Source organism: Pithys albifrons, chromosome Z (assembly GCF_047495875.1).
Source record: "Pithys albifrons albifrons isolate INPA30051 chromosome Z, PitAlb_v1, whole genome shotgun sequence".
Classification (NCBI taxonomy): Eukaryota; Metazoa; Chordata; class Aves; order Passeriformes; family Thamnophilidae; genus Pithys; species Pithys albifrons.
In genome coordinates, this window is record NC_092497.1 from 72,824,938 (window position 1) to 72,852,712 (window position 27,775).

General features: G+C 35.8%; 1 protein-coding gene across 1 annotated transcript in view; it reads right to left on the reverse strand.

Annotated features, from left to right (window-relative positions):
• Nucleotides 1-27,775, reverse strand: part of LOC139684564 (guanine nucleotide-binding protein G(q) subunit alpha) — a 119,895-nt gene that overhangs the window by 11,819 nt on the left and 80,301 nt on the right. The window contains exons 4-5 of the mRNA XM_071580660.1: nt 16,095-16,223; nt 15,016-15,145 (exon numbers count right to left, since the gene is read on the reverse strand). Of these exons, the coding sequence (XP_071436761.1) occupies nt 15,016-15,145; nt 16,095-16,223 (259 nt within the window). The remainder of the gene's footprint in view (nt 1-15,015; nt 15,146-16,094; nt 16,224-27,775) is intronic.

Here is a 27,775-nt window from a genome sequence, read left to right on the forward strand (position 1 = left end):
TAATTCAGTCATAATGAATATGGTTTAAAACACAGGAACTAAGTTTCTATTATTATTATTATTATTATTATTATTGTTATTATTATTATTATTATTAGCCCTGTTTCACCACCAAATGGGGCTCCAGAGAAAGGCAAGAAGGTGAATCCTGCGGATTTTGTTGCTTAGCCATACAACAATCTGTCAGGTAACTCAGATAGTTTTGTTGTAAGTATATCTTTACTTCCACTACTTTGCCTTTTAGAGAGGCCAACATAAACATGAGCTTAAAAACCCAAACAAACTTAAAACAACAAAACAAAACAACAAACCCCAAACCAATTCATTTTTCTAATAAAAGTTGATGACTTGGTCTCTTATATGACCCCAGAATTTTCATGTCATTTATTAAAATTTATTGCATGTTGCTGTGGTAAATGAAAAATAGTAACTGAATTAATATATTGAGAAACTAATGAGAGGAATAAAACATTTTCTTTCATGCAGTCAGATCTCATGACTTGTGTTCATTTCAATGGTGCCAGGATTCATTCTGAAAGTAGAAAAACTCAAATGTCAACACAGCTGAGTGCAAAATCTTAGTCCATAGAATAATTGTTAATCAGACCATGTTTTCTTCTCAATATTCTATACAGACAAGTATTTACCTAAACTCCTGAATTCTTGGTATCTTCTAAGATGACACTCAGAAGATGAAAGAACATAGTGACTCAATTAGAAGTGTTCTTTCACGGTAAATTTATAAGCTATTGCTAACACAAAAGCTCTTTAAATGGACTGCAGTATTTCTATCTACAATGCTGTTTTTTTCCATATACATAACACAGAATTACAAGGACAAAATAAATAAATCTGTTTGGATAAACTTATGACCCTTCCTCCAGGAAAGCTAAAGAAAACTGTGTTTTGCAAACACTGTTTGGCCCAGAGCATTTTCATTTTCTGTTTGAAAGGAATGCCAAACAAGATGAAGCAGAAAATGCATGCAGACTAAAGCTACATTGACATCATGCCTAAAACAATTTCTGGCATCAAATCAGCTAAAAAATGAACTCTGTAATTGCTATGTATCACAAAAACACCAGGAAACATACACAATCAAGACAAAATTACTGTGAGTGCAAGATGACTATGTCTCCTACATTAATTATTAATGCTCTATAATATGAATTCCACCATCATTTTTTTCCTATTACCAATTTTTGAATGTCTCTCAAGTCCTTTCAGACTTGATTTGATGTATCTGACTTAAACCTCTCCTTGAGAAGACGTGTACTAAAGATTTCACTCAAACAACAGGTCACAGAAAAAGCAAGTCTTCATTATTTCAAAAATATTTCAATTAATTGTAAAGCTATCTGTGATAAAAAATACTACTACTCAGAAGTGTAAAAGAGCTACTGCAGAAAAAATAATGTTACATTGAAGAAAATAATTACAGACTTGAGAAATTTACAGGAGTGCCTGATATGTGCAGTCTAACACAACTGAAGGAAATCCTCAGTTACTTCAGAAAAGATACATAGTTCAGGTTGTCAGTAACTAAATCCAATAAAATACTACCAGATTATCCCATCTCATTCACTCCACTGTATTCTTTAGTATAAAAGTTTCACTTCACACAGAAGCCACTTTCCTCCAGAAGCCATTTGCTTCCAACTGTCATCCAGTTAACTGCATTTCCAGGAAGAGCTAGGCTAAATCTGAATCTACTCCTGATTCTGGGAGAACAGGCTTTAAAGATTCAGCAGCAGTAGACTGCTGCCCTTGCTAATTTTGTATTAAATTATTCAATTCCAAACAAAATTACCTGGAAGTCAGAGAACTGCGGAACTGATAAAAAAATGCACCTTACATTGTCAGAGGCCACTGAAGCAGAATTATTTCTTACAGTGTAAGGATTATGCCCAATACAGTTGTAACAGATGAGAATATTGGAAAAGTATGACTGTTGCCAGATGAAAAGCTATTTGCTTAGCTGGTAGGGAAAATACAATACTTATCCTTAAAAATTACTAGCCTATGGAATCATATAATATTTATTCTATAGGATCATGTTAAGCATTAACCAAGAAGAGAAATAGGAAATTAACCAGCCTAGGTATGCTAATTCAGCTCCATATTTGGGAATTAACTTCAGTTCATCCAAGCTGTCATCAGTAACTTTGGGGTCTATGACCACCATGAGAACCCTCGAGACAGAAGGGAATATATGTTAATGATTTTGAGGAAATGATTATCATGTTTCTTCTGGGAAAACCAATGTTAAACCATATTAAAAATGGTATTTAAACAGAAGCTTTTCTATACTCAGTATGCACAATGTGGTTGGAAGTATCCCCTGAGCAGCTGGCATCGAATAAAGAATACCTTCTTTCTGGTACTGAAATTGTAGTGTTAGAGAATTCACTTTTTACACTGTTTTTTTAACAAGATAGTGAAGTCTCTTGCACACCAAATGGTAGCTCAAACAAAACAGTAGTTATCTCAGTATAGGGATTCATCACTACAGAATGACCCTGACTGCACCTCCATCTGCAGAACAAAGCAAACAGCAGGGACTCAGTGTCTTGGGTTGAGCTGCAAAATGCCAACTGCCCAATACAGATTCAAAGACTTCTTCCCCGCCCCCACCACGCTGAGAAAAGGGAGAAAGGAAAAAAAGAACTAGAAAATCAGAACAGGTTTAAATGCAAACTAATTATATATATTTATAAAGAAAAGGGAAAATTAAGAGAAACTACAATATAACACACACTTACAGAACTTATAAATAATAAGAAATAACTCCACTCCCCATCGAAAACAGAATCCATTACTCTAGATCCATAAGCACCCTAAAAGACAGCCAGCAAGAAACAGAAAGTATAACAACAAAATATTTCTACTTCCCTGAATTCAAACAAAATGCAAGTAGTGGCAGCAGCAGTAGGGCCCAAGACAGCAGGGCAGCAGCTGCGTGTCTTGCCTCTACTTTGGCCATGACGGAACAAGTGAACACCTAATTTGAGGCCTAACTAAAACTACCATATTAAGACATTGGGAGTCGGCAAAGAATGACAAGTTGTCTAAATCAGTTAAGAAAAAGGTCACTCTCATTAAGATCCATAATTGACAGATTATGCATTTCCATGATCCTTCTCAAGGAAAAGCCCATACAATGCTATGTTCTGCAACAGAAGTATAGAAAAAAGAATTAGTCTAACACTGGTTATTTTTGCTGTTTGTCTGCCACATTGCAATGCTCCACAAACAAATATGCCCTCACAAAAGATGTATTAGTAAGATAAAAGTATTAGAAACTTAAAAGTTCAGATTAGTATCAACATCACTATATACTCTCTCATCTTTAAGTAGTTGTTTCCAAGAGCTAAGTTTCTAAATTGTCTACACTAAGATATTGGGTCCCCATTATTTGTAGAAGAATGTTGCCTTTACATCACCAGAAACTACTGACTATAAAATTATAAACAGTAACTTACAGTTTAGCTCCAAAATCACACTCTTCATATAACAATACTATTATCCAATACACATTTAGGGCCTGGCTACCTGTATCGCTTCCAAGAAAAGACTAGGTCTATTAGAGGTAAAAACAGTACAATTAGATGATGGTAGTTACTGTTATAACCCAAGAGAACATAAGAGGGCATGATTACGCACCTAGACATTAGTAGGGATGCTGCTGCACTGCTGATACAATCCAGCACTATACAACATGAATGAGTAACAACCCCTCCTATAATATGTTTAAATGTAAACATCAGTAAACGCTCACAGTGACTGTCACACATCTTCCACTGAATCGGCTGCACTCTGGAATGCTGGCTGGAAGGCATCCCTGAAGTTATCTAGTTTAGTCTTTCACTTCAGTAGGACTAATGACAACATGGGAGTATAGCAGCCATGGTTTTGTCTTGGGAAGTCTTGAAAGACTGTACAGACAGATTTCAGTGACTCTCTTATTTCCATGTCCCACTGCTAAACTAACAGCCATGGGAAAACCATTTCCTAATACACAGCCTAAACTTCCCCAGCCACAATCTAGTTATATCGTTCACCTCCAAGAGTTCAGCTCCATGGCACACCTGCAATACCACAAACACTTGTTGGCTAATATTAGTATCTTTATCACTGGACTAAACAAGCTGAGGTCTCTCATCCTGTCCTCACGGGACATGGGCTCTGGACTCTTCATGCTTTTCCCCACAGATTACGTGACCATGACATTGCATTTATAAACCCTCTGCAAATTATTTCAAAGGGAAACTGAAGAAAATTGTGTTAAGCATGGTATGGCGAACCGATATTGTGATATTTTGTCCTTCCTATGTGTACTCTGCAGGTATTTTAAAGGAATTGAAACATGGCCTAGAGATTTTCAAGTAGATTTTATCTGCCTGAGCAGATGAAGCGATACAGATCCTCAGTAGAGATTGAACATTCTAAGATGGTCTCATTATTTCATTTTACTATAATTCATGGATTAAGCAAAAATTATGAAGCAATTAATTTTCTGACTAATCAATCTCTGCTTAACCTTCTGCAGTCTTTCACCTCTCTGTTTATTCAACTTCTTAAAGCAATTTGTCTTTTATGGATGTCATGGCAGATAAAACAATATTTGTTCCAGAACTAATTCCTCCCATGATATTGCTTATTATCCTCTAAAGTTTCTCTTAAACTGGTTTTGTATTACTCATGATACCTCACTCCTTTGCACGCCCACTGTCTTCCTTATTAAATACATATGTAACATTACTGCCAAAATATTTTTAATCAGTTTAATTTAAGAAGGTTTGACAAGATGACATGGTTGAACTACTATTCAGAAAAACACTTGTCATTAACAGGATGCTCTTTTCTTATGCAAAAAATAGTTTCATGTTACAGTAATTTTACTGAAAGTATGGATAGGATTACAAGGAGTATAGGAAGAGTTGAGCATTGGGGATCTGACCTTCTGTCAGATGCAATGTGAATGAAGATTTCCCAAAGTAAGCACGACTGTGGCTCTTCAAAAGAAAGAGCACCAACAGTAGGGAGCAGGCAGTATTTGACAGTTTGTCCAAGTATTTGATCGTGTTTTACCTCACCAAATTCCTTGCAGAAAAATCTCCTTTCAGCTTCAGTGGAAAAGGCTGCAGATAGAAACTTTTGATTAACTACTGTACAGAATTGTGCAGCTGGAGCTGGCTCGAGGCTTTCTCAGTAGCTGACAGCCATTCTCAGCAGTGAAGCCAACCGTCAACAACAAACCCTGTCCAACAGCAGCAAGAGCTCATCATAGCCTTTCTGTCTTTGCACATGGAAAATTAGCAGTAGGTTTACTCTTTTCACCAGGCCTCAAGATCTGCTGACCTGAACAACTTCCCTGCTCTGCTTTTGTCTGCAGTCAGTCCCAAATTGCATAAAAGCACATTGATATTACCAGCTGTTCCTCCATTTTTCTCATTATGATATACAGATGCCAGCATAAAATTCTCCCATCTCCTACACAACCTGACACAGTTGCCAGTCCAATGTAAAAATACCTTACAAAACAGAATAGAAAATACAGTAGACAAACTCCAAAAGTGAATAGAGATTTGGTAAGTATAAACAGATCATATAATCTTGGACAAGATTATTCAAAATTTTTAACAAACATCAAGAAAAAACACTGCACTTACTAATGAGTCACTGGACTGTCCAATTTTATGACTAGAAGCAAGCTTTTATGAAACAAAAATGAATTTTTTTTTACCATGTATCTCTTATTATAGAAAAGAATTTAAGTTGAAATGTTTTTCTATGACCATTAATCATTAACACAAATACAACTAGATGTATAAATCATGTTTTCTCACATTTTTATCCAAATGCAAACTCTTACTCTTCTCTAATTTTTAATGGATCAAAAAGGAGTGCACTTCTTTCAACTTTTTTTTTTTAATACCTACACTTTCAGTTTTTATGTTAAAATGATGGATTCTAGATTGGATTTATGTGTGGAAATTATCCTTGCTATTTGTTGCTCCAGAGAAATATGCAATTACTCCTGCAATTAGAGAAACGACAGAATCTGCATAATTTATAAGCCCTAGACTCTAAAGTGTCAAATCCTGAAAAATACCTGAAGAGTACTAAAATAGCATTTTAGAGCCATATCAGCTGGGACCCAGTGAAGGGAAAGCAGCATTTCCCAGCTAACAAACAGTGCTTTGACAGAAAGGACCATGCACAATATTAATCTGAAACAACAGAGAAGCATTAGTGGAATTTCGCTCATTACTATCTTTAGGATTGTCTAGAGTGGCATCTAGTGGGCATACTGTAACTTACATACAGAACGAAAAATGTAGTAATTATTTTTTTTCTTTAAAAATTGTTAGCAATTTAGATAGTGTCTGTCAACAAAATCAGGATTTTATGAATTCTGAGGGACTAAGTTTTGTTGAAATGCTGTGATAAAGAAGGTGGTGAGGAGCCAAAAAAGATGCATTTTTCAGTGAAAAACTTGTACTGCATGTAACTTGTGTATGCTGGTAAAAATGCTTATTTGAGTGAGAGGGCATTCTGAGATGATAACTGTAGAAAAGGCGGTAGTAGCACAAGACAGCTTCATCAAAAAAAGCAGAGGCTAATATTTCAGAAGTTGTTTAGTATCACAGTAATGGACTTCATTATTTTAATTGACAAAATCTTGTGTGAGTGTTTTTTGTGTGAAAGTCTGTATTAAGTAAGAATGCCCCCATTATCCAAGTAAGAGTCCCAGCAACTATTTTAGTAGAAGTAATGTTTAGCTGCACAGAAAGACCTACAATGTATTTCTCGGCTAAAAATTTGATACAGCTACTACAGAAAAATTGGGAAATAACAGAGGAAATCAGGCTCTGGGAAGTAAGTGCAGAGTCCTCCACCATGTAAAAAACATAAATACAGTATCAAAACTGAGAGTGCTTCACATTTTTGCCATCAGTATGATCTTGCAGCTCTCCTGCTGTAAACTAAGAAAACTGCAATGGCTGAACAAATAATTTGATGAGTAAGTCAAATGCAGTGAGAGGAAACTTCAAACACAGAGCTCGGGAATAATTCCTTTATTTTTTTCACTGGTCTTGAATGTTTCTGCAATCTAGCCTGAAAAACAAAGCTGCTGGCGACAGCTGAAATACATCAAATTAACATGTTCAACAGCCAATAAAACAAAAAAATACTGTCCCAAACCAAAATACTCTATAAAGTGGTCAAAAATCATGGTCCATGCAGTCCTACTTTTTAAATACAACAAGGGCCCCTAAATTATTTTTCATGAAATAACATGAATGCCAGAATAGTCAGCTTTCCATTACAATCTAAATATATTGGAGAAAAATAGGTGAAAATATTTTTAAATTAAATTTTCATTGAATAAAACACTTTCCTGGACACTTCTGACACTGGTTATTCAGGGAAAAAAATAAATGGTAGATATCTTTGCCAGCAATCTGCCAATAGCAAGATTTACCACCAGCACTTCTGGCAGACTCTGTAAGCCAGTTCACAATCATTCAACCTCCCATTTCCATTATGAACCATCCACTTGAACAGAAGAGAGAGAAGCTCCAACTCTTCCTTATGCAAATCTTTCCCAGCACTGATACCTTATATTCAAAACGTTCTTTATCCACAAGCCAAAAATAAATACATATTTGTGTGAACAAGTATGAACAGATACAACACATACAGCAACAACCTTTGGCACAGGTGTTATTTTCTCTAGTTTCCAAATAAACAATCAGCTCTGGAAGATTTGAATTCCCATAGGAAAAACAATAACTATGAAGATCATTTGAGGATTTTAGTTCTAACTGGGATGTCCTATTACCCCTTTACCCTATGATCAGTTGTTCTGGATTGTTGGTTGCTGATGAATGAAACAGCCAACTGAACTACTATATTTATTCACAATGCAGAATAATAGAAGTGCTCTGATCTCAGAATTGTTTTCTTTCAAACTTCATGCTAAGCCACACATGACTAACCTGTGAATAAGGAACACAAAATACTGAAAGAGAAGTGGAAGCATGCCCAGATGTGAACAGCAAAATAGTTTTGATGAAAAAATCAAATACGGTGTTCAGATAATTGACTCCATCAAGAGTAAAAGTACTCTGAACTACGTGGCCTCACCCCATTTGTTGTTTTTATCCCACATCAAAAAAAATTGTGACTGGAACATTTTACCAATTTGTTACCCGTTAACAGATAACACACATGAACACTACACTTACTCCATCTAGGGTTTGGATACTCTTCTTGTTTTGCAGATGTACTTTTGCTCAGATTCAAAATGTAAGCATGTATGACTACATTTACATATCTGAATCACCAATGAGTTACTAAAAATACATATCCTGGGTTTCATGTAATTATTTTAAAGTAATTTTAATAAATTAGATTTTAACTGGAATAATTTTTAACAAATCAAGCAACATTGATCCTTCCACTTGGGACAAACTAAGAAAAACAAAATTATCCATCAACCAAAAGAACAGTGCCTTTATTCAATTACTTGAAACACAAAAACATTGCAGAAAACAACTCTACAAAAGTTCTTTCAGTTTCAATTTGCAGCACTGGCTGAGATACTGAAGCCCTAATTTTCTTAATATCCTGTTTTGCCTTCATACAAATGCTACTTCTGATAAATTGCAAGACAGTTCTTCATCTACTGCTGCATAAATCAGCATTCTTTCGAGTATTAAAGATGCTGTGGCAAAACCTTATGACATGATTACGAATACGCTCCTCAAAGAAACAAACAAACAAAAAGTCTCCTTCTACATGTCAAACTACAGCTTTTCCAGAATCAAAGAAGAAACTCTGTTAGAATGGACCTGTGGAAATCATCTGGTCCAACTCCTTGCTCCCAGCAGGCCAAACTTTATCATGAGATTAGGTTACTCATGTCTATGCCCAGTGAAGCTTTGACCATCTCTCTCCAGGATGGACATCGTACCACTCTAAACAAACAATTACTTTTCACTCACTCCTATGTAGGTATCACCTTTCAGCCCTCAAATCCATGAATACACAAGTCAAACATGGTTTTACTGCAGGCCACTGTATTTACAAACTATTAAGTCACTTCAATGAATCCCTGTTGCTAATGTTTTAGACATAGTAGCATTTTTAAGAACAACTAAAAATGCTTCACACTGCTTCCATAAGGGACTCCAAGGACTCTACCAACCAGATATCTCTTCTTCCTTTCATCTCTCCTATTCTACTTGTCTGAGTACCCCCTTGAACTACCAGAAGATTTGTGCAATGGCTATTGGAAATAGCGCTTAAGCCATCTCCAGATCTACTGGTTCTATTCACATCTCAAATTACAAATGTTATGCTTTCCTGCTGCTAATGTCATGCAAACATTTGGCACTGGTAAGTGAACCTGGTATTCCACACTTCAGAAACCTGTAAGACTTGATGGAGAATCACAGCTGCACTTTGCTCCTAAGTAACAGACACTGCTGTAGAAGTCTGTAAACGCAGCATAAAAACCTGTAAGACAATGGGATGCTGAACACAGAATGAGAGGGCATCAAGTTACAGAAGCAGAATTCTGAACAGTGTAAGCTGCAGCCTTTGCACAAGCCTGGCTGCTACACCACAGTACACCACACTACAGCAACGGAGCAGGTTCAGACAAGTTTCTGGGGAACTCCTTCTGTTCAGAATTAAGAGAATGGTGCCACATGTAAAAGTCTTTGTTGGAATGTTTCAAAAGTTACTGATCAAGATTGGAGCAAAAAAGATTCAATCTAGTTATCATATCAAGTTAGGCGATGCGGGTCCTTAAACCAGACAAACCATTTGGTTCCATCCTGTGAGGAAGTGAAAACCAGTGGAAAGATCAACACAGAGCAAACCCAAGAAAATGGAGAAATTATCTTTATGGCATAATTTTTTAAATGTCAATTGTGCAATATGGCATTTGTCAAGCTCACAGAACAGATAGATCCTAGAACATAGTTTAATACTTGTGAAAGTAGGTGAGACAGGAAGTAATGGCAATATCAGACACAGCTGAAAGGCAAATAATCATAGAATTGTTTAGATTGGAAAAGACCTCTAAGATCACGTGACTAGGATTTCTTAAGCCAAGGAATCAATGTTCCTATTACTTTAAAAACAGAATTCTTAAGCCATTCCTGTGTGCTTCACACATTACAAACATTTTCAGCAAGAACTGCAATTTGGGATCAAACCTATAAATATATGAATTATAAGGAGGTGGTACTTTCTATAAAACTTAAATGCAAATCGGATGACAGTTCTGATCATTAAAGGCAGTGGAAGGAAATACTGCTTTAAGAGAAATTCCATTATGTATTACTATTTTAAAACTAACAATTTTGGCTGCAGCTAAATCAAATTTGATTTATTAAGACAGTACAAGCTCAAAAAAAAGGCTTTAAAACAGAAGCTGTTTTTTAAAAAGTGCAGAACTCAAGTTTACAACAGCTTCCTCTTAGCAAGGAGGCTCATAACTTACCTCCAATTCTGTTAGAATTTCTAATTTTACAATTTTATTTTTAACCAAAATATACTGGCTCTGACAAGAATAATCTAAACTGGCATTTTTCCTCAATGTATTTTGTGCAATGGATGTCCAGAATACTCACACTGATTTACTTCTAAAATTATCTTCTAACAACGCATGCTTCCAATGGATCTGTTGCTGCAACTTGTGACAACAGGAAAGGCAGCATTTGCTTTTTGGAAATTTTTGAGTTTAGAAAATTTCTAATTATCACTTGGCTTATTAATCCATTAATTAAGCTCAACTAAGGAAATTGTATCCTGTCTTTTCTGATTTTGCTATGACAACACCAGGAAGAACCCCAAATCTGTATAATCACCACAGAGTTATACAAAGTATCTCAAATGTTATAGACCTTAAGACTTTTAATGCGCTAATATGGAAGGAAAGTGTGTTCAAGCTTCAGTAAATATGTTTCTTTATTTTGCAATTTCCAAGTACTTCACAAGCTGTAGTAAGATAATGAAAATCTCTTTTTTCTGAAACTCTATTTTGCAGGTATGCTGCTGTGTCTCTAGCTCTTCCATAATTACAAGTGCTTACTGGTTCTTTTCCAATGAAACTCGTGTTCCCATTTATTGCCCTCAGATCCTGAGATTTTATATGTGGAGAGAAGCTACCTGTGAAATGTATAAATGCAGCACATCCTGGTATATGAATTAATACACTTAATCTAGAATGAATCCTTTAGTAAGAAAAAAAGTTGATTTCAAACATGGAAAAAGTTCTAAATTGTGCTTTTTGATAAAACTGTAAATTTCTACAAATCTGCTGTCAAAATTCAGAGTCAAAGCATGACCTACATAGAACATAACATATCAATTTACCAGACAGATGATTTCTTCATTTTTTATCTCACCTCTGATTCTATTGAAGTTTTCTAAAAAACTGAAACACCTGATAATTTAATTTGTAATGTTCTCCTTTGTTATATCTATCACATTGATGGAATATTAACTAAAATTTACAGTACTATTAATGTAATTAGTATATTATGTCCTCTGGATCAAATTTTGCCTTCATTTTCACCAATGAACCTAGACAGACCTTCAATTTATTCAGTGCAGAATTCAGAACAGTCAGCTATCTCTGCTTCTATGTGTATGTTAGAAGAAAGAAGCAATTCAGGACCATACATCAACTGAAATTTTGCAAGATATGTTGAAATATACCCTCCTTATCGATTCCTCCCATTTTGTATTTATGCAACAAAATCAAATCAAATCAAAAACAAAATCAAAAGACATATACTTAAAAGAGATGCCATTGTTTCTGAGTATTGCCTTATGGAGAAATCAGTTCAAATACAGTCAGACAGCTCTGCATGCTTTCCTTCAGCATTGAAGCTCCAAACTCTTCAGTTGCTGATCTTTGTCATGGGAGTGAAATTCATGAATGTGTCATTCAAAAGTCATCCTACACAGGCCTCTGAAACACATGCAGTCTGAACTCTTGTCTTATTTTCCATGTATGATGTCCCCTTACACAGTAGTTGTAATATATTCCTCAGAACCCTTAGTTCTTAACTTCTCCAAAGGCATAAAGAAGACAGAAACCGTTCCTAGCTCTACCTGACATATATATCCAGTGAGTGGATGCCCTTGAGAGACACTAACAAAGTCTCTCAACTCAGTAGAACATCATCTGATTTATAATCAAAATATATTTCTCATGAATAAGGCAAACAAGGTAAGAAATGGATTTACAACTGAGCATCAACCAGGCACTATGTTCTGAAATACAAATCAAGAATCTTCAGGGCTCTAAACCAATTTCATAATGAGGAAGGGTCATATAACCACACATGCACTAAATGTCAAATAATAATTATTACAGATTGATATTTACTCCCAAAAACAAGATTAACAAAAAATTGTATTAACTAAAAAGAACACCATAAATGATTAAAACTACACTTTTCTTTGTAAAAATGTTCTATGAAGAAAGAGACTTCAGGCAATAACATGCAGTGGACTAATTAGAAAAAGAAATTAGGCCATCTTACAAAAATCAGTTTAATCAGGCCATGAAAGCAATGTAAAGGAAATAGCAGAACACTGTAAATTGTCAAGTCAGATATTTTAATTTCAGTACAAGCCACACAGATCAAAGGAGGATTAGATTCTATCCTAGTATCAATATGATGGCATACATACACAGAAAGTAGGGCATTTGCACACACTTACTCACTTTGGTGTTAAAATTTCAATACTGCTTCACAATTTAAAGCTAGATGCAAAAAGTATCTCTTCACTGGTTACCAAAGTCTCCAAGTTAAATCACTGTCTTCCCTCATGAGGTAGTCACTTCTCAGTGAGGGAATAAAATTATTAAATTTCTTAATTCAAGGTGTCAACTAACTTATTTATAATGCTTTCCCATATTTCTGCCACATCCACATTCAGAAAAAACATGCTTTGCTTTATGTAGAATAAATAAACCCATTGCTCCATTTATTCAGGGACTACAATGGTTAGAGGTAAAGGGAAAAGGAAAGAAGGAATGCAGTGCCCTGGCATACCAACAAAATCGAGACAGGTTACAGTTTGTTGAAAGCCAAAACTTAAGCACCCAGATTGGTGCTTAGCTCTGAGACTGCTGCAACCCCTCCCAGAGCCAGAGTAACACAGACCTAAGGGTGATGGAAAGCCTATCAGACTATGAATGTATGTATGTATGTATGACTTGAAAACAAAAACTGGTTTGAATTAACGTCATGAATATATTTTAAATTAAAAAGGTTCAGAAGTTTTCCACTGCTGTTAATAAGAAACATAAATAGTTTAGCAGTGAGGTGAGAGAACCATCTGCAATAAGGTTTTGACTTCCACAAAGTATTTCAAAAGGGAAGAATTTGAAAAATCAAACCAGCTTTATGAGTGAAGTGATCTTTCTCGTAACAGCTGAAAAGCAGTTACAAAAAAGCTATCACAACTTTAGGCATCAGTTCAATCATTGAAGAGCCCAAACCTTCAGTCAGATGTTCTATACAGGTTACAACACATGAACCCTTTCAGATAACAAGTTGGTATATGCCAAATGATTCAGCTTAGGAATATAATGCTCTGTCTTTTGCCGAAGGGATGCCCTAAGTCATGACCTGCATGCTGAAGTTATCTGACAATCCAGAGTAAGTGCTGAGCAAGCCATCTCACTAGAACAGGAGATAGCTAATAGGAAACCACAGTTTGGTAAACTTCTCCCTATGAGACTGTTCCTTTGAGAAATTCTTCGTATGAGAAATACAATGTGAAAACACAGCGATAAACTTCTAAAAATAGGAAGTTTGGAAATTTATTTTGGAGATTAGACTAGCCTTTGACAATTATCATAATCAATTTTTCTCCATGTGATTTCCAACATATTTTGCTTTGACTCGTATACTTAAAATGCTTAATACTTGTGTGTTGACTTCATGGCTACAAAAGAATAATGCAAAGAGAAAAAGACAGACCCAGATATTTCTAGTTTGGCTTGAAATCAGTCACATCTAAGTTCTCTTTTTATCTTCACAACTCTAGCTGCTAAAATTAGAAGATATGAAGTTGGCACAGACTACATCATCATTTATGTAAATTCAGCTGTGAATGATACAGTTAATTATATAATTAATATAACAATACTTTTCTTTCATGGAAAATGTAAAAGCTTTCAGAGCTCCTAGGCTTTTTAAAAAATTAATCATGAATAAAGTTCAACACACAAACATGAATGTACAGGGACACCTGTTTTACATTGTTATGTCAACCACTCTCAAATTTTGCAGTGTAGTCAACATGTATGCAGCCATGAAGAAGATATTTTCAAAGGTTTTCTTTTTTTCACCTTACTTTTGTAAGTATATGCTAAAAGACTTGCATAGGACAGTGCCACTGAGTAAAACTCATAAAAGTTTGAGGAGTCAGTTCAAATACCCCTGAGGAAAGACAAAAGAATCTGAACATTGAAAAACTTCCTTACTCTGTAAAACTGCATTCAAAATAATGGATAATAGTGTGCTTTGCCCCTCAGCTCACCCACTTACTTACTACTTTTATCTTTTGAAATAAAAATACAATATACTTCTTAGGCTTTAAGTCAAAGGAATGATGTTTATTACCTTAGGGTCTGGTCCAGGTAGGAATCTCTAAAGTTCATGTTCATTTTCACCACCTACTATTGTGCCTCCACTCATAACAAGAACTGCACAAACATTTCTCTATATTCAACTGTATTCCCCTTCAACACAAAATAGAGAGAATTCTTTGAATCCTCCATGAAGTGGATCAGCTTTGCCATATTTGGAGATTAATCCCTTCCTCCCTTTTGATCCCTACAGTGCTTCTCATGCCATTTGGTACAAGTTGTACACAACTGCATGCAGATGCATCAAGAAAACACCTGGGACTGGACAAGAGAAGGTACTTTTCCTTTAAAACTGGTTGCTTTTGCTGACAATTGCTTACCTCATTATCTGACTCCACAAGCACTTGATCATATTCACTAAGAGCTACTAGGAACATGATAGACGTGACGTTTTCAAAGCAATGTATCCATTTTCTTCTTTCTGATCGTTGGCCTCCTACATCCACCATTCTGTAAAATTAACATCCACATCAACTGCATGAACGCCTTAACAGATAAACACACAATCACACAGACAATGACAAAATTCAAAACTTTAGTTAAAAATAGTTTGGCTTTCTTAACAATTTTTCCCATTGGTATTTAATAGCATCTGTTGTAAGCAGATAGTTAATCATATTTGCTTTAAGTCTGATGTGATTTTTGTATTTAAATTATTGTGGGTCTCTTAAGCCCTCAGAATTATGAGATATAAAGATCTTATGATCCACAATTTGGCAATGTATGCCCTGTGTATTCAGCATAAACAGATGTGAATAGACTTGGTGGACTGCCCTTTTCCCCACAAATTACCAGAATCAACATTCCAAATTTGTTAAAGCTGCCCCCATTAAAGTGAATATAACACAATATGTACCTACTAAAATTTTTGATAGCCAAAATTACAACTTATGTCTGCTGCGGTGTATTCCCACTTCATCTCATGTCTTAATGTAAGGACAGGTGTCTAACTTGCAATTCCACAGATACTTTTGAAACAACTGTGCTTGCACCAAGGTAGGGTGATTTCTCTCTAAAGGAGAGTAACTTTTCTCTAAAAATGTCATAGTTTTTTAGTCCATAATTTATATGACAGGGATATGTGATTTTATTTGTAGATTATTCCTCACAGTAGAACTTTGATACGTACTATTGAAAAGATGAATTGCATCTTTTCTATCAGTAATAACTACCTTCAAAAATAATAGATCTAATTGTCTTTGATCCTTCTGACATCTTTAACATCAGCTCTTTATTAAATATGGACAATTACAAGAAAACAAACTGGCCTAGTTCAATTTTTAAAACATAAAATAATTGCTTTCTATGCACTTTTAACCAATATCCCATACTTGCCACTAGTAACACAAAAGGAAACAAAAGAAACAAAGCAAGTGGGGGTTAAAACTTTTTTTTCTACCTGAAAATGACGCTTTGTAAGTCGAATGGGTATTCAATGATTCCCGTTGTTGGAACTCGAACTCTGAGCACATCCTGCTGAGTTGGAAGATAGGTGGAATCTGCTATGCGGTCCAAGTCATTAAGATAGCTATAGACAGGGAGAAACAACAGGAATGCTAGACAGTGACACCATCATTCCACTGAGGAAAACAGAAAGGAAAACTTGGGAATGGAAATGGGCTGTGGGGTAGGAAGATGTACAACAGAAAAAAAGAGCATTACGGGCAGAAAGAAGGGGACAAGGCATAAAACATGTACTCCAACCCCATTTACATAGCTTCAAGTTAATTCTATGGGAGAGGAGCTTAATTATTATGTTTGGGTTTTTTCATGCAACTTTGCTTGGCTTTCACATGTAAATTCACTAAAGTTTTCGAACACATAATTCTATGAAATTTAGAGATATAATATCATATAATAAGTGAGAACTATAAAATTGCATGATCTTACTTGAATATACAACATATTTCTTGATATTCATTCTGCAGTGCCTACATGCACATTGGTAAAGAAACGCAAACTGTTCACAGAACAATAAACTGCTATAGTACAGATCACTTGCAGTTATAAAATGACAGGAGGATAAATGGCACTGTTTTGAGACTATATTGAAAAAGGAAAAACTCACTGACAAAAATTCTTTAGATGTTGGTTTCAGAAGGCAGCACAAATTATTTAGTGGGATCTCTGCACTTGAAGTCCTGCATTCACACTGAAACTTCTGATTAAGTTAAAAAGCCTGCAGTACATGACATACACTTCAGCTGGCCACCAAAAAACCCTAAACTGCTATAAAATTAATTGTAAAAGTTCAGAAACTACAACACAAAACTCTTCTTATTGGTTAATGCTGAGTTTCAACCATAAAGCACTAGTGTATTGAAGGTTTTAATAAACTGTCATTAAAGACATCCTTCAAAAAAGATGCGTTGGACCAATGTGTGTATGACAGCCTGTTCGGTCCAGGAGCTGAACAGCTCATGAAATCAGTGCACCAGGCACCTTATGCTCTCCCCATGCTAGACATCTGGGAAAAAGACTGCTGCAGGCAATGAAGTTCTTTGGCATTTGGCTGGTTCATAGCAGAATGACCTACAGTTAGCCACTGAGAAGATAAATTAATCTAGGGATACCCTCATTCATTCTAGAGGATCAGACTAATGGTCTTGTAATTTATTAAATGATGATGAAGTATCACCAAGCTCTGAACATGTTCTTTTTCTTGTAGTAATTTGAGAAGGTGCCTTTCTAAAATAAATCCACACAAGGAATAATCAGACTTCTTCTTGATGTTATGAATAACTTCTTAATGAAATGGTGAGAGGAAGTTATTCTGAACAATGACAGAAATAAAGCCGTTTGATTTCTACCTTACAGTAAAAATACAGAAGAATTAAACTTTGTTAGCTCTGGAAAGGAGCCAAATTATTATTGGCTCAGTTACCAAATTTTATGATCAAACTTCACTCACTATGATTTTATTCATATCACTGTGATAGTAAGCACTGAATGTGAGAAAGATGTATTGAACACTACATCTCAGGTAAATCAGAAGCAACTACTCTGAAAGTATTTTCTGAGAATACTGATTAGTTTCTGGCAATAAGAAAAAGCCATGAGAGTCTCAGCACTTGAAACTTTTTTTTTTTTTACACAAAAAGCAACATGAACAAGCTCATCATCAGTTTGCTGGTAGAAAACTAAAAAAAGTGTAACTGAATGAATTCCATAGTCACCACAATAAGAAAGTGACAGAGACCCTGAAATAGATTCTTATTCCCCAAAATAATTAGTTTTGTTTCGTGACTGAATTTTGGAGGGATATAAAGAAGTACTGCAGGTCATTACATGATACAGTGGCAGCATGAGCAGGAGAATTTTAACTGAATAAACTGGCAGGTGGTGGCCAATTTACACAATTGTGTTGTTGCTTTCCTTTGGCAAGCTTCAGCTGTGGTCTCCGAGGTGAGCCTCTGCACAGTGCACATGTTACTAAGGTATTTGGTAATGTATATCCACCTGGTTTTAGAAAGGTGATAAAGCAAAGGGATACTATTTAATTGTTAAATCATATTTGTGTTTCTAGAAAGTATTAAACAAGAAGATCAAGTGTTTTTTTTTTAATTTACCCTAACACAAATCACTGACATAATTAAATTTCAGAAGCATTACTTTATCCTTAAAACTATTTACATTGTCCTCATTCAGTTATGCTGAAGTTCTGCTCACTCAATAACAAAACTCAGATTACACTACCTTTTCACTCATTTCACTTGTAGCACCTTACACAGCCTATACAGTCCACAGAGGTGTCCTTATGCATCCTTATGGAATTCTACTTTTTTTTTCTACTGGATTTCTTCACTTAACAGATCAAAGGATGTTGGGCTCTCTAAGAACTGTCTTGAATTACACATTCAAACTCAGAATCAAGGAAGCAATGTCAAAACCAGCAGGAGTATTTCATAAAAGAAATCCCAACAAACAATCAGAAGCATGCACTAAATGCTATAAAAATAAAATATTTGTGGCAATCACAATTATAATCTTCAGTTCAACAAAAGCAATTTGGAATACATTCTGCATTTCTTTGTTTCCCAATAATGATATTTAGCCCCTACCACATTTCCTTCTAATTTAAAGCTAATAAACAAACATATTATCATATTCAAATGAAAATATCCCAGTTCTTTTTGTCACAACTTATTTCTAAATCTTTTATTATTACTATTTTAATTCTATGAACATACAGCAAATACTAATGAAATTCTTTTGAAGTAGAAAAACTGTGTAAAGTTTTGATTTGTGAGTTTTTTAATTTTGTTGAAGTACTTTTAGATTTTATTTTAACAGACACTTCTGCTGAAAAATGACGTGCTTGACTTCAGATTTTATTTAAGTATTGCACTGTTCTTCTGAAGTGAATAAGTAGGCATTTTCTACTACTGACAGTTCTGCAGACAATTACAATTCCTGTCACCCTATGGGGATATGTAACTTCATATTCTGCTATCAACTTCAAGGGGATTAAACATGTTTCTGAAAATCAGACTGAAAGCTTTGCCTGCCACAGAGTTCCTTCCGAGACATTCTAAAGTCACTGCAAATGCCTTAAAAGTCTCTTAAAAATTATATCATTTCTAAAAAAAGTAACTAATTAAAAAAAATCTATTATCTTTGGGTAGGAATATCTATCATAGGGATTGACATCAAGGTCTCTCCTGTCCATTTTATGCACTATTTTATATCCTGAAGATTTTTCTGATACATTGCAGAACTGTCTATTCAGTCGGATGCAATCTTCCTTAAATGCCATTGGGAGCAGTTCAACACATCTAAGCTGAACATATTATCACAACTTTTGTATTAATTGCAAACCACTACACTTCTACACATGTAGCACTACACAGAGAAAACCCAAGACGTTTTCTCTTCATGAAGCACAGAAATGGATTTTTGCATTGATTTAAAAAGGGCAGTCTGATTGTTCTAAGCAACTGGTTTGTTGGGCTGATTCACTGTTTCCAAATGCTGAGAGGGAATATGTATGTGAATAGAGGTGACTACATAAAAAGAAAAGACAACTGGAATACCAGTAATATTTAAAGACATATTACCAGCATATACAGTTTTTACATACTACTATTTCAACTGCTCTTGTAGCATTGAAAACTTATTAATTGGCTTATCATGGTTTAAAAGTCTCTGTCACAATAAAGACTTGTATTTTCAAATCTTCCTCATACCAAAAGAGTTATTTAACTTGTTTTTCCCCCATGTGAAAGCTGGGGCTTAAGGACATTCTCTGACCATCAGGGGCATGCAGCACTGCATACACAACCTTTATGCATCATATAGCTTATTAAACTAAAAATTTATTTATTTTTATAGTACTTTACCAAGCAGCAACTTTAAATTAAAACATCAAATGTGCTAGCTTATGCCAATTATTTTCTTCCCTTCAACTGTGCTGGCTCCAGCCCCACCTTAGCTGCACTTCTGCCCATCCCCACCTGCCAACTCTTTCACTTGTGCAACAGCGTGATAACACATTTCCATCAGAATTATTTAGAATACTGAAATTGTTCAAATTAAGGTAATTTATTTTACGGATGTGGCCTGGGACATGGAAAGTCTGTAAGCTCCAGCAGGAAAACAGGGTGGAGTTACTTCCTCCACTGTCTTACTAGCAACCAGAATGAAGCCAAGGCTATGTGAAATATGTCGGGTTTCTGAATGTAGATGGGTGATGAGTGAAAGAAAATGAAAATTTTTACTAACTTTTTTGTGTATCTGCTTATTAATAAGCTGATTCACTGTGCCTTTCAAGCACTTAATGCAGACCCTAAAGTACTGACAATTATATTGCTCACCCGGGAAAACAAATCCAATGCACAAACTAAAAATTTTAGAACACAAGAGACATGCACAGTGTATTTTAGGTTATGTGCCTAACTCAAAATGAATGAAAAAACTACTGCAATTCACCTATGCAATGCAATTAACTCTTCATAAATGGCTACTCACACTTGCAAACAAACCACAAGACTTGACATATCCACAAACTTTCACAAAGAGAGAGTTGCCAACAATTGCCCAAACCCAGATATTTTCTTCAAAATTTAAAGTCATAATAACAATACCGGTTTTGGAAATACACTGTCAGCCATCCTGAGGGTTAGTCTAGCAGTGGGTAACCACCAGTGTGTTAACATGGGGAATTCAGTTGTATGGGTAGTAGCAACTATACAAGACATTAAGGTCTCAGCAATGTGGTACTCCAAGTTTTTTTTTACAACCTGATAAGAAATCTTACTTTGATGAATCACACTGTAGCTATATGGCCTCTCACCCAAACAGTACCTGCTCAGCTAGGCATTACACAAAGGTAAGAAAATAGGAAAATACATGGTTCTGAGTAAATTTATAATACGGATCAAGTTTCAAAAGTTAATTATACTTGAAATTAAGTTTTTCTAAAAATGAATTTTAGTGGCTGCTGAGGTAATTTTCCAGGGAGTTGCTATAGTGACTAGTAGAAGGTACATTACTGAGGTGATGAGTGTATAATGAGCTGCAGGCAGTGGCCCTCCCTTGACGTCAGGAGAAACTGCCAGTTTCTAGCAGCACGCTTGTGATCTGCACGCTGACCAGAAGCAGAGGAAGCCTTTTGTTTCCCAGTCAGCATAAAGAGAGAAATAATTATTTTTAATGCACTTTACATCACCTATGGCAAGATGCAAGCCTGCAGCCAGCTTCAGGGAAGTTCCCAGGCTACGGAGGTGCCAACGATGCCCATGAAAGACAGCAGGTTTCAAAGGTACTGTTTGCTCCCATTTCAAAATAAACAGCAGAAGCAGAATCATGGGACAGACTGACTGGCTTTGTGCATTCCTACATGCTTTTCCCATATAGAAATTAAGCAACGAATTGAGACTCCTAACCTTAATAAACAGTCCAGAGTTGTTTTAACTAATAAAGCTCTTTAAGAAGTTAAATATGACCCATGCCACCATTAACAGGTAGCTCAACTTTCAGTCTTAACTAATTTCCTAGGGCTACATCACCTAACGAAGGCAGACCATCAAAACTTACTTGAATTTCCTTTCAGAGATTAAGGTCTTGGAGCACTTCAGCGTGGGAGAGGCACTTCCAAACACTCTCCTTCAGCCATAAGCTACTACTTAGCTGTGTATTTGAGGTCAGATTTTTGCAACTAATCAGGTGTTAAAGTAGCATTTTCTCAGGAATAATTCCATTAGATGAATTTCTGTAACTTTAAACTATGTTAAGGGTATGGCCTAATTAATTAGGCACAGCAGTAAGGCATGGCAGACAAAAGTAGAAAAACTACAGCTTTCTCCATTTGTAACACTCACTTGTCTTTCTGAGGTTAAAAATGAGACTGGTTCACTCATCAGTACTACTTAATAACTATTCCTAAACTTAGCAGACAAAACTGATGTAAAAAGATGCTGAATAAATATTCACTAGCACAGTAATAAACCTTGCACTTAGAAAAAGTCTGCCTGAAAGACCTTGAGAGCACATTCCCTGGGGAGTAGAGTGCCTCTGAAACACACTTTTGAAGAGAAGGGTTCTGGCTGGCACCACACCAGAAACACGCCATTAGAAATCTCTAAATAAAACAAAACATGTTGAGACAATTATCGAGACTGATAAAAGGTCAGCATAAAACCAGTAAAGATAACTTGTTATCACCTAGCCAGCCAAAAATGTGACTGTTTCTTAATCTATACAGGAGGAATGAGAGTACGAGGAAGAGGGAAGGGACAAAACTCAAGAAATTCTACAAAATCTGTTGTTTAACATAAAGTTTCATGGGTGATTTCAGTGTAGCCACAGCTATAATTGCCAGCAACATTTCATATGCAAATTCTTTCACTGCATTGAACCACAAGAAGGACAGATTTTGGTATGATAGTAACCATGTTTACAGCTTTTCAACCCTAAAGCTCTGAAGTTTAATGCAAAAAAAAAAGACAAAAGCCAACCAAACAAAAAAATGTATTCACCTCAAAGGTAGGGTAGTTCATGTGCATTACCCTCTACAAAATGTGCTGTTTCATACACATACAGTGGCAGGCCAGTGAAAAGGAAAACCTAACCAAAGTCTATGACTAAGGGTAATTAGACAAGGTATTTGATAAGATCTGTCCTTTGGAGCTTGACTATTCTGGAATCCTGTGGGGCTACGCTCCATACTATTTTTGGACTTTGGTGCAGTTTTGTAGGGGTGCAGGTGGATGGTTAAAGTCTTTTTTTTTGTTCTACAAAACTCTGAAATGATTGATGAGACTGTCCCTAAAAAACATTAGCACTAATTTTGACGATTCCATCCAAATCCTACCTAGCTGTCTTCCTCAAGCCTCCTGCCAGGCTAAAAGTGAACCTCAGCAAAGGCTAAAAAAGGCAAGTCATAAATTAGAAAAATGCTTTTGCAAACTTTTCTTTTTAGGAAATGTGGCATAAAAATGACGTTAAAAATGTTTGGTACTGCATGAGAAAAGAAAGAAATACATAACTGTCTACAGCTTTATATACCCCTGCTTCCCTTTCTGAATTTCCTGATTTCTGCTGCATAATCTGCCTTTCTTCTATAGAAAAAAGTGTTTTGGTATGCAGTAGAATTCATGTCGCATCTTTCTTCAGATCTTCCTTTTATGTTTGGGGACTATATCTAAGTAATAAGATAGGATTAGCATGGTTCTGCTGCTCGCACTTGATCTTTGAATTTCAGACTTTCATTTTTATTTGTTAGCTCTAGCTTACTGTAAACCTTATGTAGGTAAGGCTGTAAACTGTGGATACATAAAAGCAGAACCTACCATTCTGCAACAGAAATTGCTCTCCCAAATACAGCTTTAGAACCTTCAGGTACAGTTTTACAAATGAAGGTAAGAAAGAATTAATTAACAGTATTACAATATTTATTAAATAATGATGTGCTTAGGCATCTTATAAATTATGAGTATATGGTTTTCTCACCGCAAACTAGTGATTGTCACACAGATAGCCCACGGACAGCTGTTCAAAATTTGCTGTATTAGTGTCAGCTGCAAAGCAGGTCCCAATTTAGGACAGTATTAATCCTTCTGAAAGGTTCACACAGATGTATTATAGTCCTCAAATTCCCTACAGCTTTAATAAATAAAAGAAAGAATGATTGCTAAAGGCAATACCAGCAAATGGAGTAAATTGCCTTAAAAAGAACTTAGATTCATACACTGATCTTTCCTCTTGTATGCCCTAAGCATATTGTACTTAACATGAATTAATTCCACTGAAATACACCTGTTTCGGAAGTGGAACACAGAAGGAAAATGTTACTTTCAGCTGATAGATATGAAGGAATTAATTGTTAGCTGAACTTATGAAAATACTTAAAACTCAAATGGAATCCTGTCATACAAAAATTACTAGATACTAAAGCCTTACAGCTGCAATGGTTTCACAAAGGATGTATTTTATTGAGCAGATATCATTAGATTTCATCTCTTTCTTCCCTGTTAACAGTGATACGCTGAAGATGTTCTCAGAATCACACCCTCAAGCTCTTATTCCAGTTAAATATTGGAATCTGCATTTCTGTACTAACTGTCCAGCTAACTCAGCTCACAGGTATCTGCACAGCTCTGTAACCACAGCAACTGTATTGTTAAAGGTGATAACAAATGCAAAAACAAAAGCCCAAGAGACTTTCACATACACGTAAGAACGCTGTGGCAGGTACAACTATAGTGCACTACAGAGTGGGCTATGAGATACCCACTGGCACAGGTAACATAGCGGGGTACAAACTTGTGGGAACATTATGTTTAATTATCTTAAGTGTTAGAAAACATAGTCATGGAAGGTATTCCCAGTGCTTGTGTAGCAACTAGAGGGTCCTTGATTAAAGGTACACCATGGACAAATACATCAATTTCATGGGGTCACAGAAAGGTGAAGTTGAACATCTGAGCCAAATCAAGGCTCTGGGACACTTTCCAGTTTCAAACACTTTCTACATTTTGTTTGTGAAGGGCAAGCCCTTAGGGTTTTATTGGAAAAGATGGTCTTATTGGAAAAAATTCTGTAAGTTGCCACACAGAAGTGAAATATTATTTATGACAACTGTCCCTTTTAATGATAACAGAGAAGACTCTTGTCTTTCCTTTCTTTAGGCTTTGAAAAGCCATGATACAATCAGATGGTTGACTAGTAACCTCTTAACATTTGGGTTAAGGTCTTCACACACTGTACAGTTCATACTGAATGTTCTGATCTCACACAGCTACTACTTAAGGCAATCCACATCGTGTTATTATTTTACATCAGTCGCACCCTGTGAGCAGCATCCTAAAGGGAAGTGGTTTAGTGGTAATCAAGTGGCTAAGTCACCCAGTAATGTACATGGGAAGCAAATAACCTCTAAATACCTGATGTGCTCTTGACTTTACCACACGTCAGCACCTCAATGCCTGTCCTGTATTGAAGGACGCAAAACCAAAGGGAAGATTTGAGGTGAGGCTTCTCCAGTGCTGATACAAATAGACAATCACTTCCTTAGTCCTTTTGGCCACACTATTCCTGACACAGGCCAGGATGCTACTGGTCATCTTGGCCACCTGGGCACACTGCTGGATCATGTTCAGCACTCTCTACCAGCACCCACAGACCCCCTCCCACCAGGCAGCTTTCCAGCCATTCTGCCTCAAGCCTGTAGCACTACCTGGGTCGTTGTGACTCAAAGGCAAGACCCGGCATTTGACTTTTTTGAACTTAGATGAGAGAAAAAAAACAATATAGTTAGCAGACTAAAAGTACTACTACTACTACGACTACAATAAAAACACAGGGGAAAACTACTGAGAAGATGAGAGATTGTGCAAGGGATGAAGAAAGAATATGTGTGATATTGACACATATGCTTACCAGACACACAGACACATATGCTTACAAGAGATCTGGTGGTCAACAAACTGTTTTGGTTTACACATCAAGTTAGAAGGCAAGGGGCACTGAGGGCTTATTTCTGTCTTAACTGCTTTGTGAATCCCAGTAGTAATCTTTAAGCAATTTGTATCCTTGCTTTATGACAGGGATTTAATGCTACCAAATTTGCTGCTGTGTTTTACTGGTAAAGAGACACGCTATTTTTGAAACAGTTTGTTTTGTTTCTGCTAATTGTTTTTAGAAGAATTACATACCTGAAAATACTCTACTTGCAAGCATAAATACACAAGAGGCTTTTCTATAGACTCATATACAGTGATTCACAATTCTAATTTAGTTGATTTTGCAGAAATCCACAGTATGAGCTGTAGTAAAGTCACCAAATCTGCAAAAACTCATGGCAGATTGCTAAACATGCTGAGCTTGAAAAATAACCTATCAACTAGTACATGTTCCTTTTGCAAGACAATGTACTAGGAATTTGCTTTTATAGCTACTTAATAATTATTCCCTACTATTTTTAATGCTACTCAAAAGATCCACTATGGTGACAATTTAATTAGAAGTAGGTCAAAACTATGGTATTCAGCACAATCTGATCTGAATTAGCATCAGATCATTATTTCCTACTTTGGAGAGTAAGTAATACTATTTTTAACTTCTAAGGAAAGCACACAAAATACATACATTTATTTCAACTTTAAAACCAGTATCACATCAGTTGTGGAAACAAAGTTAGGACCTAAAAATACAAAAAATTCAAAACATAAGACAAGCTCTGCTTCAGCTTATACTTAACCTTTACAGTTGTTTTTGCACAGGAACAATGTGAAAATATATTGTCAGCAACTTGTCCTTAAAATTTTCTTTTCACCAGTTATGCATCCTTAAGTTCTTCACTTTAGGTAATATTCTACTCGTTTTCTTGCCACTTAAAACCAAACACAGAATCGTATCTTTGGGAACAGTGAAAATACAAATAATATAAGGCAGTTGCCACTGTGCTTTGCACCACTCTACGCCAAAGCAAATAGACACAAATGATGCTTTGGAAAGGTAATCAGGACAGAGAAGTGCACAGGACAACAAACCCTATGCATAGGGCAAGGAGAAAAATATGGTGTGGTGACAACACTGCAGCAAATCCGAGACCTGTGTCATGCATCCGTAGGTCTTCAGCTGCCTAAATAGTATGAGTTTATCTTGACTGATTCACTTATAAAGTGCTGTGTTAGATATGGATCCTCACACTACTTTGCAGATAAATGTCATCCCAGTCCTGTCACAATTATAGCCCTGTTTTAATGAGCTAAATGGGAGATTAATGGTGCTTTTGTATTCTTCTGCTCTTTCCTCAATAAGAGGCTTCCATTCTTGTACACAAGCCAAATAGAGACTGGAATTAGATTATCAGAATAATTTTTTTATAGCTAATACAGAAATTAATGCAGAGTCCATGGATGTATTTGCCACAGCTTTAATATCAAACTATGCTTTGTAACATTAATCAATATCAAAAGCCCATCAGCCCTTACCATTATCCATTTTTCTGACAGCTGAAGAAAAATTTTATCAGAGCCATATGCTACATTAATTAGGATAAACTAAAGTTCATGGAGTGAATCTTCAGGCAGGCCTCAGATCACAATGACAAATTTCACAGTGTTTTTTAATCAGATTCCTGTCCCAAGAAACTAAAGGCATAATGTTTCAGAATTTTTTTAGCAACGCATGCATTTTTATTATTGTTGACCTAGAACAAACACAGTTTAACTTAAAGTGCTTTCCTATTGTCTTCCTGGCAGCCATGTTCTGTAAACTCTAAACTTTGTTTCCATAATAGAAAGGCAGTTCAATGTAATACAAACTGACTTGCTTAACTGTACCCCCAGGACTGTAAATGTAATCTGGGGGGGAAGAGGAAAACCTGGGAAAATACGAGTTCGGGGGCAGTACAATTTTAGGAATTGTATGAAGGTCGACTTTGATTGAACTTTGCAATAGTCACTACTGTCATACTACATGAAAGTATTAGTGTCAATCTTGCATTTGTCATTGTATGTCAGAGGAGAGTAAGAGCCCAAAGAAGTTTAACAAAAAAAACCACCAAAATCAATTACCCCTAGTTAAGAATCTTAGTTTAAGACTTTGAATTATCTCAGACTGTCATTCTGTGAAACA